This window comes from Gymnoscopelus microlampas (genome assembly GCF_963454915.1).
Source record: "Gymnoscopelus microlampas genome assembly, chromosome: 15".
Classification (NCBI taxonomy): Eukaryota; Metazoa; Chordata; class Actinopteri; order Myctophiformes; family Myctophidae; genus Gymnoscopelus; species Gymnoscopelus microlampas.
In genome coordinates, this window is record NC_139952.1 from 34,138,042 (window position 1) to 34,152,989 (window position 14,948).

General features: G+C 40.3%; 1 protein-coding gene across 4 annotated transcripts in view; it reads left to right on the forward strand.

The window, feature by feature from the left end:
• The window catches only part of atp9b (ATPase phospholipid transporting 9B), a gene marked incomplete at its 5' end in the record, with an annotated part of 52,256 nt that extends 43,430 nt beyond the window's left edge, over positions 1-8,826 (forward strand). For 3 of the 4 annotated variants that reach the window (XM_084080210.1, XM_084080213.1, XM_084080212.1), the window contains 6 exons: positions 163-227; positions 983-1,091; positions 2,802-2,859; positions 4,645-4,848; positions 5,397-5,429; positions 5,985-8,826. In XM_084080210.1, the coding sequence (XP_083936336.1) occupies positions 163-227; positions 983-1,091; positions 2,802-2,859; positions 4,645-4,848; positions 5,397-5,429; positions 5,985-6,121 (606 nt within the window). In that variant the 3' untranslated portion in view covers positions 6,122-8,826. The remainder of the gene's footprint in view (positions 1-162; positions 228-982; positions 1,092-2,801; positions 2,860-4,644; positions 4,849-5,396; positions 5,430-5,984) is intronic. The other variant, XM_084080211.1, reaches the window with a different exon arrangement.
• Between the last annotated feature and the right edge of the window lie 6,122 nt (positions 8,827-14,948).

The window sequence follows — 14,948 nt, forward strand, 5'->3', positions numbered from 1 at the left end:
AGATGTAGTGGAGTAGAAGTAAAAGTACTGACAATTGCAAATACTCCTGTAAAAGTACCTCAAAATTGTACTTAAGTACAGTACTTGAGTAAATGTACTTAGTTACTTTACAACAACACTGGAGTTGTAATACATCACTGTTATTTTTTTTCTCCTCCCCAGGCTGTCTTCTCCTCTATTTTCTACTTTGCCTCTGTTCCTTTGTACCAGGGCTTCCTGATGGTTGGGTATGTGTGCCTTACTGCATTGGTTCTCGAAGTGGGGACCCCCAGGGGTACTTGAGGGGGTTCCAGGGGGTCCCCAGCTAAATGATGGACAGGAACCAAATGGACCCTTATGGGTCTGTAACTCTGAGTGTGTACAAATGGAACCAAATGGACCCTAACGGGTCCATTTGGTTCCATTTGTACACACTCGGAGTTAGATTAACATTGATTTTACAATATGAATTGGGGTCCCAGAGATAGAAATGCCATTAAATGGGGGTCCGTAGCCCTAATGCATGTCAAACTGGGGGTTCCTTGAAATTAAAATGGTTGAGAATCACTGCTATAGAGCCGTAAAAATCTTCTCTTATGGGGGTCCCTGGCATATCTTTTCAAATGGGGGTTCGCGGGCTAATAAGTGTCAATTTGGGGGTCCTTGACATGAAAAGGTTTGAGAACCACTGCCTTACTGAACATAACGGAAGAATGTGGAAGTGCTTTTGTAATTGAAATACATTTTAGATACACTCATGCATTTGCTTTTGGGATAGTTAATAATAGTCTATTTTAGTTGTTAGAGACATTATTTAGTTCTTATCATTTAGTAGTCTGACAGTGTTGTTTTATTTAGAAAATAAGAAATAGGAACACATTTAAAGGGTCACAGGGCCAGCATAACAAGCTAGTATGTATATACAAAGAAATCTGCTCTGATTTTGATTGCTAACTATCTATAATAATTATGTCTCAATGCAACTCTTATTATTTCTCTGCAGGTATGCCACCATCTATACCATGTTCCCAGTGTTCTCCTTGGTTCTGGACCAGGATGTGAAACCAGAGATGGCTCTGCTCTACCCTGAGCTCTATAAAGACCTTACCAAGGTATAAAAACACTAAACTAAAATAAAATAAATATTTACCACTGTATAAACTACACTATACTATACATATAGTACAGCTCAGGGACCTTGAGGTTAGAGTGTCCGCCTTGAGATGGTGGGGGTCAGGGGTTCAATCCCTGGCCGAGTCATGCCAAAGACTTTAACCCATTAAAACCGGGAAGGCATCTGGTGTCATTTTATATTTTAGCGTTTGCTATTCAAAAATATCAGATATACAAGCTCACAGCACGTCACTTTGTGCCACGCTGCAAGATTGTTCATCTGCTATATTTGAACATTTTTGAAAAATGTTGGATAATTTTGAATTACGAAAAAGTTTGAGAACTACTGATTTTAGAAGGAATATGTAGAATCGGCCTGAGGTCTTAACTCATTGAGAGAGAGAAAAAAAAAAAGGCTGTATCTCGGCTCCTGTATACTTTACTATGTATTTTTGGCCCAGACATGTTATTTTCAAAGGCAGACAATTAATGTCAACAAGGTTGCGATTACCTCGTTGACATTTGTGTAACCAGTCCACACAGTGCAACCCTCAGTGATTAGCAACCATCAGGGGATCGATCATACTGGAGATAAATATTCTGTGACTACTTCAAAATCTAAGAAAAATCTCTGGCACTGGGCAAACACAGCCAGAAATAAGTCTGGCACTGGATGAGTTAATGGGTTAAAAACAAGTACCCAATGCCTCCTTGCTTGGCACTTTGCATCAAGGGTTGGATTGGGGGCAAGGCCCTGTGACATACTAGCGTCATGTCCACGGGGTGCAATACTTGTACATCACGCTGCCTCGTGCTAAGAACACAAGAGATACTGTGTCATTTTAGCTATAATATAACCATTATTTTATACTTTGGCTGTTCAAAAATAGCAGATCTACAAGCTCATAGCCGCACTATGAGCTTGTTGATCTGCTATTCTTTGAAAAATCATGAAAATATATATTTTTTAAGCGAACATTTGTAGCCCAAATCTTTGCTTCTGGGGGTCCCTGGAACAAAATATTTTGAGAGGGGGTCATACGGTTTTCAGAAAACTGTTGCTACTATAGTAGAAAACTTTGCTATGATAAACTTGACTTGTACAGTATATAATGGAATACAAAAGTTATTTAATACTAGACCATACCCGGTCGACGCATCCGTGGGGGGAAATGCGCACATGATCTGGCAACCCGGGAGGCGACATTCTTTCACACATAAACGCTAATAAGAAGCTGAGATTTGATGAAATTGAAAAACGGGCTTCACAGTTAAGTTCAGATGGTAATGGTCAATGGCTGTGTGCAAAATCAGAGCAATTGCTCCAGCCAGTGAGGAGAACCGGGTAGTGACACCACTACAGACAGACGGACAGACAGAGCTTACTAGAATTATAGTAGGATACAAGGAAAAATAAATTAACCCATTCAATCCAGGAACGCATCTGTGTCATTTTAGATTCGAACTATAACCATTATTTTATACTTTGGCTATTCAAAAATAGCAGATCTGCTGTACAAGCCCATAGCGCGGCACACAAGCTATGAGCTTGTATATCTGCTATTTTTTAATAGCCAAAGACATCTAAAATGACAGAGACGTTCCCGGATTGAATGGGTTAAAGGTTTGATCATCTTCTAGCTCAGTACGTCGTTGATAGTTAAAATGTGTTGCATTTAATAACAATTTTCTTTTTCTTTTTTTTATAGGGACGGTCATTATCTTTCAAGACGTTCCTCATTTGGGTGTTGATCAGTATCTATCAAGGTAACAAAGTATGCCCATTTAAGGCATTTATTTAATTTATGCTGTTCCTGTTCCTAGAATAGGCTTACAGTTAATACTTAAATCGGCAACATTACAAGCACCATTGCCTTACAAGCATTCAAACACACACACTCACATCACACAGAACTTCAAAGGGTGTACAATAGCACACAGTTTGTTTATGCTGGATTGTGTTAGAGAAATTAGGCTGTAACAGGTGTCAGCCAGGTGCACATAAAGTCTTCAGGGTTGTAAGCAACCTCAGCCCTATCCTGTGTTTTGAACAGGCTGGGAAATGAGCCCTAGCCACTGGCCAAAATCTGGTACATTTTGACTGTGTCTGGCTAATTTCTCAAGTCTACCAGCCAGTTTGGCAGGTAACAGGGCCTTGTTCAGGGGGTCTATTCTAAAAAATAAATCCTACTTGGGTGGTAAAGTAGTGGCTGGTGGATGATACCAACTACTGTCACTGGCAGATGAACACGGTTCCACTCCTGGTTATGAACCTGATGGTCAAAATCAAGCTGATGGTAGTGTACGAAGCAGCTTAGCCTAAATTCAGCTCCTCCATCTAGCATTTCATCATATTTTACTGCTCTTAATACCAGAGTACCCCCTGGCCCCCTGCAAAACTCCCAGACGGTCCCTTTCTCAGTAGCTTGGGTTTCCGAGCGTCATCCGCTGTTACATGCGGGCTTTTGTCCGTCCAGTAAATCGATATTTCTGTAATCGCTAAGCCATGCAGCGTGTGAGAAAGATCTATGTTCCTGCTCAAGCATGACTTCCTGACAGCTCTAGTTTTTTTAATTAAAAACTAATACCGGGTCCAATGAAAAAAAGAAGAAAACTGGGGGAAGATATGAGAGTGAGAGAATGACAGCAACTGCATAGGAAGAGGAGGAAAATATTAACCCCCCCCCCCCACCCCACACACCACGATCCACTTTAATTTATTACAGAGTTTAACTCTCAGGAATGCACTGTGTATGAAGGCTGTATGAAAAGCCAATTATGTGATCAGTTATAGGCTATTAAGCTCAATTTGCGTGGCGTTATGACTAAATGTAGGGGCCTATCAAAATACAGTAGGCGCCCCCCAGATGAGTGAGTGCCCGGCTTTCATGGGACGTCTGCAGGGTTCTGAGGTGCATTGTGTCCGTCTGTCTTTTACTCTCATAAATGTTATTGAATCAATCCTTATCTCCAGACAGGCATTCATCCTTATTCTAAGATCCAAGTCAGCTGTCTGTACATTGTAGAGTAGACTGGGGCCAAACCAACCTTTAATGCCGTTTCTTTATTACTCTTATGCAGTGATGCAAAGTTTTGACAATTATATATATATATATATATATATATATATATATATATATATATATATATATATATATATATATATATATATATATATATATATATATATATATATATATATATATATATATATATATATATATATAGAAATAAGAAATAATTTGCTACCTTTGAAATTCTTCTGAATTCCTGAAGCCTTGAAAACCCCACCCAAGTGGCACTTAAAGCAGATTACGGTTCAACAAAAAGCGGAGAATTATGTGGCCCGTGTTTGACACCAATGTCTAGTGTTAGAAGCAGTCTACACCAAAACTCTATGGAATATAAAAATGTCTTCCAGAGAATTACCCAAACACAGACATAACAGTTAGTGAATTCATGCTGGTTTAATCATTTCTCCTTCCTTAAGCAAATAAAACACATTTGGTCTTGTTTATTTTTTGTGGTTGACACTTCCTCTGGCGCCACCAGGTGGTATCCTTATGTACGGTGCACTGGTGTTGTTCGAGTCTGAGTTCGTGCACGTGGTGGCCATCTCCTTTACGGCGCTCATCGTGACAGAGCTGCTCATGGTAGCGCTGACCATCCGGACCTGGCACTGGCTCATGGTTCTGGCTGAGTTCTTCAGCCTGGGCTGCTATCTGGCCTCCCTCGCCTTCCTCAACGAGTACTTTGGTAAGAGAACCACCTTAGTGTCCACATGTCATCTAATTCCACTTTGTTTGACGAGGATGCTTATGGGGGAGGTTTAATATCCCATAGTCATGTTAGACACAGTTATTCAAACTGAGCCCTTTACAGGACAGGTTAAGAAGACGCCACATCTAATATGCCTGTTGAACTTCAGCATTTTCTAACTGTCCTACTTATAAATATTTCCCTAGGTGAGTCTTATTAAGATAATACGATTTCAAGAGAACATTCTCTTATACTGTATGTACTAATACGATAGTTGTAGTAGAAAGGATGTGTGTCATATAGTTCTTAGGTTGAACGGCTGGGATCTTGTAAACTTCCTGGAAGAGGAGTGTCACACTTTGCACCACACCTGTTTTTTGTTTAAACTCTATGTACTTGGCACTTAGTACTCAGAGACCTGCTTTTGCTAGTGCTCCCCTCCCTTGTCTCTCTACTCTATCTCTATTTTCTCACACCTTTGCACTGCGCTCACTCTCTTTTTGCTATACTTGTTCTTTTGCTTCTGTATGTTTCCTTGGCAAAAGGCATAGGCAGGGTGTCCCTTGGAGCGTTCTTGGGTAGGTGTGCATCACCGTGGATCTACTAATGTTTATGTTCAACCCCCCACACACACGCAACCCTTTTCACTCCTCCCTTCATCTTTGCATTCCCTTTTTTCTCCCTCTGTCTTTCTCTTCTCTCTCTCTGTCTCTCTGCCTCTGTCTCTCCCCATTACTGCTTGTTGTGTTGTGCCACAATGTGATGTGTTGTCAATATGTTTATTGTGCATATTTGTTTTGGGTTTCTTCATTGTAGCATGATATTTCACTGATATTCCAGTCCTCACATTTATGATTTGTACACTAACTCACATTTTGATCACAATGTATTAATACTGGAAGATAAATAAGAATTGAATGAATTATATGCATGTTATGTTTGTAAAGATACACATGTCAAGCATCTGAAATAATTAGCTCAATCTTCAATTTGCCACACAATGTCTTCCTGCGGTTTGATTTTATAATTAAATAATATAAAATAAAATAAACTTTGCATAATTGTCTCTTGGTACAATTCACAATGTGGCTGCATTCATAACTTGTCTAACTTTGGCCACTGTTGCTTTTCAGACTTGTCATTCATCACAACTAAGGCCTTCCTTTGGAAAGTGTCTGCCATCACACTGGTCAGCTGTCTTCCTCTGTACATCATCAAGTACCTGAAGCGTAAATTCTCACCGCCAAGCTACTCCAAGCTGTCTTCATGAGCCAAACTGGACACCGTAGATTTGCCTATTTCTATTTGTTTTGTACTTTGTTGGCTTCTCTGACATTTGTTTTTCTTTGCACTTTCTTTTTTGTATTCACTGATCTCCAGCAATGGACAGGGAACCAGTAGAGGTCAGTCGACCGACCACTGGAACTGTTGGAAGTAAAAAGAAGAAAAATGTCTTTAGATTTATGGCACTGGGATTTTGAATTTATGTCACTGGAACAGAGCACATTTATGCCATTTTGGAATACTTGAAGATATGGAGCACATACTGAAGACTTACAAAAAGATTGACTTTGTTGAGCAGGGGAGAAGAGCTAAGTGGTGTGACAGACTCACTGCACTGGACTGTCTTGGTCAATTTGCCTTCCACCGTTTTCAGTCTATTTTTGATCCAGTTAGTTCCAAATGTCATTTTATAAAAACTCACTTACTTTCAGCATTTACATTTTTGTATGTGGAGCTATGGATTTTTTATGTGTTTTTTAAGAACAGAAATTAGTTATTGTGTTTTGTTTTGCCAGGGAGGAAAAGCGGATTGTTATAATAATCTTTTTTTTTGTAGCACTTTTTCAACATGGTCGCATGACGTTACCATTGCTGACAGAGAAAGCCCTGTATACATTGGTAACCACAAAGACATTCTGACAGACCTCTGTTGTGACTATCTGCGCTGTGTTGCAATTCCAGCTCCTAATTATAAATAAGCTTTTTATTACTGCAAACCTCACTGTTTAACTCTACTTACCTTGTACGGAGTATTAATACATTAACCAAAAACTTTTATCATACACAAGAGTGACACTGTATGTAAAAAAAAAAGGAAAATAATCCTTCTGGGAACATCAGCCTACACAGTAAGATTTGAAGGGTTAACTCTTGAGAGGGCACAGTTTGACTCGTAAAGGTTCATTTAAATCTTGAGAGTTAAATTAACACTCTAACACAGATTTTACTGTGTAGGGCTGACTTCAATACTTTGTATGTTTTATGTATATGAATGGCATATCTATCATCCATCCTTGATAATTCCTCTAATTATAAAACCAGCACTCCATAGTCTACATGTTATACAATGGTACAGTATTGTTCACATTTTTGCCTTGATGATTGTATTGTATAATGAGAGATCTGACAGAACCAATTCATTGCAGCTTGCGTTGTGCCTCAGTATTATCATTATTGTATTGTATGTAAATGTATTCAATCACTTAAGCCGTATTTTCAAACAAATTCCAAAATCAGTCATTTAAAAAAAGAAAATTAAACGACTGATCTGCAAGCTTACGTGTCACATCGTAAGCTTGTAGATTGGCTATTTTCTAAGAATCTATGAAAATATTAGAACGATTTTGAAGATTTTCTCCTTTAATGACATGCCCAACGTAGGCATTTAAGGGTTTAAGTGGTTTAAACACCTCACACAGCTTTAGATGTCAATCATTCAGTCAATCAATCAATCAGAGGTTTTCGGAAAGCCCCCCCCCCCCCTGCCCCTATTTCCTGCTCTGACAGATCTTCTCCTCTCGAGAGCCTCATCATACCAACCCTTGTGATTGTTGTTTTTACAAAACGACAATGCTATTCCATCAAGCCTGATTTATACTACTTTGTTGTAGAACGTGGTTGTGCGCTGAAAATACAAGCTATATATTCAAACAAACAATATATGACACAATGTGACGCATTGTGAGCTTGTAGATATTTTCAGTGCGTGACACCGTCGTACGTTGGAGGATAGGGGCAATCCACAACAAGCACTATAAGTATAACTACATCAATATAGTTCACCACTGTTGTCGTTATAGTTGTGTGTGTGGAATCTGCCATCCAGTTGAGTTGGAACGATTTCTAAAACTTTATAGTTATAATGCTTGATGTGGACGGACCTTCTTTTTTTTGTCTCAACACAGGACACCAAATCACTGAAAAGCTATATATTTGTTAGGCCTTTACTGTTAAAACCATATTACCGCCCAGGTTTCTAAGTGACTTTGGCCTGATGTGGATGTTGATAACTGTTATTATTATGGAGGAATGAGTTTTATCATTTATTCCATGGACGCTAGTGTTAAGTTGGACATCATACGTTAGACTCGGAAGGTAAAAGTGAGCATCGTAATGATAAACGTCTGACCTATTTTCTGCATTAACATGGTGCAGTATATAGGGTAGTACAGGTATGATTGTCTATTGGTTGTCTTTGGTTTTGGTTTCCTTCAGTATCCTATTTGAGGTTAAACTCAGGTAAATGATTCCTAAATATAACCTGTTTGGGTTAATTGTGACAACCTTGCTGTGAAATGGTAGCAACACTTTAAAACAAAACAAAAAAGAAATTAAAAGAAAAGAGATGGATGATAATGGATGTATAGTTGTTGAAATGGATGCAAATGGATGTATAGTAGTTGAAATGGATGGAAATGGATGTATAGTAGTTGTTATGGAAGGATTTAAGAAAGTATGGCTATGTCACTTTGATGTAAATTGTTTTTGGGTGTGGAGGTTGACATTTTGAGTTTTCTTTATTCCTGTGTTGTCTGTTGAGACTTATGTTGTGTGTATGGTGTTGTAGTAGAAGCTATCCTTTGTTTGCCATCTTGCTTTCCATGTCCTACACTGTTATTTTTAACAGTATGACCGTTATTTATAATATTGCTATTGATTTCAGAGAAATAAAAAACTAGGAAGTTGAACAAATTCTAAAGTTTTTTACATTTTATCTCATAGTCACATGGGGAAAAGAAACCCCCTTCTGGCCACAAGATGGAGACAAAGACCTGACACAGAACAGGACATACAGACAGACAGAATCCTCTTGCAGTGACAGTTAAGTTCAATGTAAAAACTATTATGTTCCCAATTGTATGTTCATCTAGTGCTGCCTTTTACAGCTTCATTCTGGTATGTTTTGATTATGGATTCCAAAGTTATGTAAATTCCTAAAATATTTAGGAACTTTCATATCTCTCCAAGTACTGGTCTGTTATTTTGATGTTTGTTAATATTTCTTAAGTAAACAAAGCTTTCCTAATCTAATATTTAGCGTTATTTCAAATTCTTGTTCGGTGGTCCCATAATGCAACTAATGATTGGGCCTTATAAATTGAAATAAGGTGGAGACGTTTTATGTGCTGTTTCCAGGACACATACAATGGGAAGGTTTAATAAATATTGTAAGAAAAAAGTGAAATCGTCTCTGTCAGGTGGAAACCTCATATGTCCAAAACTGTTACTTTTCAGGATTCAAATTCGAAAATAGCAAAAGCAGCAGATCTGCAAATCTCAAAACGCGTCGCTTCGCGCCACATTTCGAGCTTGCAGATCTGCTACATTTGATGCTTTTGTGTGATGCTGTAGTGTGATCAAACAGCATTAATTTACGAAAAAAACACAAAAAGTTAGAATATAGAGATAAGAGGTTTCTGCCCGATAGCAACGATATACTGTATTTAGCCAGGGAAACCTGAGCTACTCATGATTCAGCAGGGAGGCAATGTGTTATCAATTTCACTGCATGGAGCAGGAAGTACTTTGTCTATGGTGGATGACCCAGTGATGAATGTGATGGTCCAATGGCTCTAACATGTGAAGAAACATTTACTTTCATCTCCTAGTTTTCACTTGGTAGCTTAACGTTCACAAGAAGAAAAGAGGTACTGTACTTCTCTGTGAGTGGGCTAGTACTTATGTCTTCCCATGTGCATATGAAAGACCATTTTGGCCTGTTTTCTAGAAGTTACAGACGAGCGTAGTATTGTGAAATAAGAGTGAGATTCAAGCTTATATCTGAAAATATGGCTATTATTCAGAGCCCAGCTACTTTCTCCCTGCATGTGGTCTTTAATAATTAAGACTTGCGGAAATTGGCACAAACACTGGTCAGGGGTCTGCCATCACAATAGCCACACCAGAGGCCACATGTGGCCCCCAGGGGCCCCTGGGTGCCACAGGTTCCGTTGACGTAGGGGTCTGGCATGACAATAGTCATACCAGGGGCCATGTTAGGTTGCTCAGATCTGCACCAAACTTGGCACAAGCACTATTGAGGGGTCTGCTATGACAATAGTCACACAAAAAAAACTAAATAGCACACATATGGAGCACTACAGCAGTGTTTAACACTTCAAATGGCCATAACTCGATGACCACTGCTTTGATCAGCGCAATATGCTGAAGGCCGTGGCCTGAAAATCTAGTATGTAAAATGTATATAGATGAGAGTTCAAGTATATTGCTTGCTATTTAGGATGCTACTCTGAGCCTTTTACTTCAGATGACGCTATTAAACACCTTTATGCCCAGAATGGAATGTTTGAGAGCAAAAACATGCTTAAATGGCCAAATGGACATGTAGTGCCTCATCTGTTTTTTCACCAAAAATTGCCCACCAAAGATGCCTCATGAAATGAATTTCAACCCCTCAAATCGAGCCCATATGTTGAATAATATATATATATATCATTTTTACATAATGATTTTGTTGTTTTTTATATGCTGCTTTCCCTTGGGAGCCCTACCATTATGCTATCCTGTTACCCGATGTCTAGATGTTACTCCATCTGAGCTGGTTTGTTAAAAAGATTCCATGGCACCCTGTTTGAATTAAGAAGCAGTAACCAGCACAGATAGAGTTACCAGCAATGATATGCCTTGACTGGCTTCATGCTGGAGAGCAGTTGAGAGGTGTTAACTTCCAGGGCCTTCCCAATGTGAAGTGTTCTGAATGTAGATTGTTTCAGAATAGGCAGCAAACGTATGTGTAAAATTGACTAATGGATTTTACAAATAATTGTGTGTTTTTTGGGGGGTTTTTTTTGGCAACTTTTGTGTGTGTGTGGGGGGATGGGATTAGAGGAAATTGTATTTTCAAGTAACTTTATTAATACAGTATTCCTGCACTATGTTGAATCCCTGTCCTCCAAATCAAGTTGCATACTGCAAAAAATATTTCATTTTATCCACAAAATCATAAGCCTTTTGTTGGTCAGTGTCTGGGTCTGGCCTTGCCCTGATAAGTATAGGCCTCCAGCTGTTTCAGGGACTGTTGGAGGGAGAATGTGAGAACTCAGAATCCCTGCACTCACTCCCCCCCACTGCACTGGAGACCGGCTGCCGTAACCTGGCAACAGCTATGCACAACAGGAAACAGACTGGGGGATTCCGTCACAGCGCGCCGGAGAGAAAAAAGGAGAACATTGATGGGAGACAGGAAGGCCGACTGTAAGGGGAGGGGAGTGGGTACCTCTCTACCCTGCCCCTCCTTTGCCAGCCTGCCCCCCCACACACACCAGCACCCACTGAACCCATGTTAAAATAACATGCTGTTTGAAGCCAGTTTTGCAGTCATTGTACTGTGACAGTGCAGTTCCATGGTGGAGATTAATTTATTATGTTTTGTGACACTGCATGAATTAATATGTTATACAACTATAGTGGGCACGTGAAGAGGGATTGCTCTGTATGATGTATGAGTAAACCAAACAACAAAACAAAGAGCTACTGTTCTTTTTTCCCAGTTTCATTCCAGTACATTTTTCCAAAACAAACAGGTGATTCAGCAATGGGCAAGCCAAACATTTGGGTTGGTCGTGTCACTGTTTTTCTTTTGTGAATAACTTTCAATATTGTCCAATGTTCCATCATGTTTTTTGTTCAGACACAAATAAAGCCATGCACCCGATTCGGGGGGAAGATTCGTGGAAAGAAAAGCGAGCCGAGGTCTTTTCCACCGCACAGCGGCCAAACCACGTCATACCAAGAATGTTACCATCAAAACTCGACGGCGTCCACATATGGACTACCGGCCGAGGTGAGTAGGACCCCCCCCGCCCCCCCCCCCCCCCCCCCCCCCCCAAAGGGTCTAAGGGTGATGATGATGCACAACATTCATGATACACCCAAAGACGTTCATGTATCCTGTGATTAAGTCAAATCAATTTTAGGACAACTTCTTCGGCAACGATGCCCCATAAAAAGCTGCTCTGCGTGTTTGGGCTTTAACTGGGTCCAGCCTGTGGCAGGCAGCTAGAGAGGGATGATTACATGGATTATGATAAGGCCTGAGAACATGGTACAGTTGTCTCAGGCTGTAATAGAGTTGAGCCAGCAGTCCTGCATAGCACAGTACATGGCACGCATGTTAGAGTTAGAGGCTCAGTTTTCACTGGGACTGCCTCCATACCAAAAATATGTGTATATGCGTACATAGTCCTGTATGAAGCTTTGGATAAAGTGAACAGCATGGCATCTGTTAAGTTACGCTAGCGTCACTGAGCTTTACTCTTGACCCAGTGAAGTCACAGGGGAGAAGTCACACGTTGGCACATTATTAAGAAGGTACCATTCCTTCCACACTATTGATACAGTGGCCTATTGATACAGTGGCCTTCTAAATAATTATAGCTTGTATTAAATCACTATTTGCTTATATTCGCCTCACCTCAAAGTCTTATGATAAGCTTCTGTTGTATTTATTCTGTTGTATTTCACTTGACATTTTTAGTTCTACGGGATATCACATTAGATTTATCATTCCTTGTGTGAACAGTGAGGCAGGAAAAAAACGCCTTCACCTTTTACGCTGTGGATGCATGGAACAAATTCAGGTCTCTCTGAAACTGGACCATTTGGTCTCCATAAAGACATTTAGGATGCTTCTTGAGGATACATTACATAGGGACTGCACCTACTTTATGTAGCCCTTCAGCTGCATCTGTGATTTGTTTTTAACGTGGTTTTAAATGTTTATATTGTTTTTCATTATATGTATTGCATTTGTATTGTTGTACATGCTGTTATCAGAGTGTCCTTGATTAAGAGGGCTTTCAATGGTCCTCCCTGGATAAATGAAGGTTAAAGAATGACTAATAGAGATAAAAATGTGAAAAAGAAAACGCTACGAATTTTGAGATTCAAGGCCAGATCTTACATGTGTACCCACTTCATCAGCCTCTGGTGATTTGTGTCCTTTATGTCCTGTCCTGTGTTTACATGATCAAAACAGGACACTGGCATTGTTTCTCATTATCTGCAGCACACTTCTTTTGGTTGTGCTTCCGGAACCATCCTCCAGCTGTAGTGGACTGTTACCAGGGTTACCAAGGTGTCCACTAATCAACAACAGACCCGGGGTGGAAAAACTATGGAGCCCAAGTGCTGGCCCTGACGTAGAAGGGGGCTGAGCGTCAATCAACAACAGCAGTGCTATTTATTAACTGCAGACGAGGGGGAAGTGTTTACTGCAGCACATGTTTCAGTTACACATAGCTGCAGAGAGCAGCAATGCCCCCCTTCACCCTGCACCCCCCTAGCCCCCAAGTGACAGATTTCCATGAGGTCAAAGAAATGAGTGTGGCTCTTTAAAAGAATAGGGGATCTGCTGCGCCCCATGATGAAGCAGACAGCTAGGGTTTCACAAGTGCCATCGCTGAGTTGAAAGCTTAGTTGAAAAGAGATCCAGACGGGAGAAGAGGAAGTATTGCATTGGATGTGGAGTACCACATGACAATGGAGAGTGGAACCTTAAATTATTATCCCTGCTGTTTATCACTTAAATTGTCCGAAAGAGAGACTGCAAATATTTGGAAACCCAAGTTATGGCATTTTTTGGCATGAATTGTTATTTATATAAGATATAATAAATCTCCTGCCATTATAAAAACATTTTAGAGTTACCATAACGACTTTTATACTGACTTTTTTTTTAAATGTTTTTTTTCAACAAGACAGGGTCTAATAGTGGCGTGGCCAGTCTATGACATCTGTAGTATGAAGTCAGTCATCTTCATATTTGGGCAAAGTTTCAGCCCAATCCGGCTTGCCTTTGACTTCCAGTTTAAAATGTAACTTTAAAAACGGAAATACAAGTTGGGGAGTTTCTTGGCCTACTGGCAACAAGCACAAGAAATGTGGCGCTGATTGGTCCAGCCAGTGGTTTGCGAGATTAGTTCTGGGCGGACGTGTGCACGGACACAAACAAACACACACACACACACACACACACACACACACACACACACACAGACCCTCTTCTTGCCTCCTGGGAGCGACGCTGTAAAAATTCAGCTTGGTTAGCAAGTGAGACATACAGAAGTGACTGAGAATGATCATTTCAACCGGGGAAAAACACAAATATGTTTTCTGCAAACACATCACTGTTGATATATGACCCCAAAACAGTGGGAAGTAGTGACACACATTGGTCACATGATAAGCTTACATACAACATTACAAGCAGTTGGATCTTTGAAAACGTGTCAGCGATCTCCATTGAGGATGACTGTGGCATGGCACTTCAGCACCACTGGGTGGGGGTGTGGGGGGTGGGCTGATAAGATGCCATAGTGTTGTAGTGCAGATTCCTCCCACCTCCATGGATGGACACACTTCCACAGATCCACCATGTGACTGCTGTCATCACAGAAACCACAGCCTCGCTGCCGGCACCCAAATGTCCAGGCCAGCCAAAGATAGCAACGACAGTCCTGCCTCAGATTTGTATACGCTGAGAGGCACAAGCCGACGGATGCCACCACAGCGAGAAGCCTATGGAAAAGCTCTATGAAGATTCTCAGTTCACCGTGTCAAATGACTGGGTATAGGTCTTTACTTTTATAGAGCCCTCCCTATGCATTTACGGATAATTATGTGTTCTGTTGCCCAGGCACAGACATGCAGACTGTCAAAGGGAAGTGGAAAAGCAATTATTTGCCTTTGCAATAATTTGAAATCCTGTGGAACGCCCATATGAACATCTGAGAGAAATGTCATGTTTTAGGATGCAGTATCCATATTTACCCAGGTTGTGACGGCTAACGCAC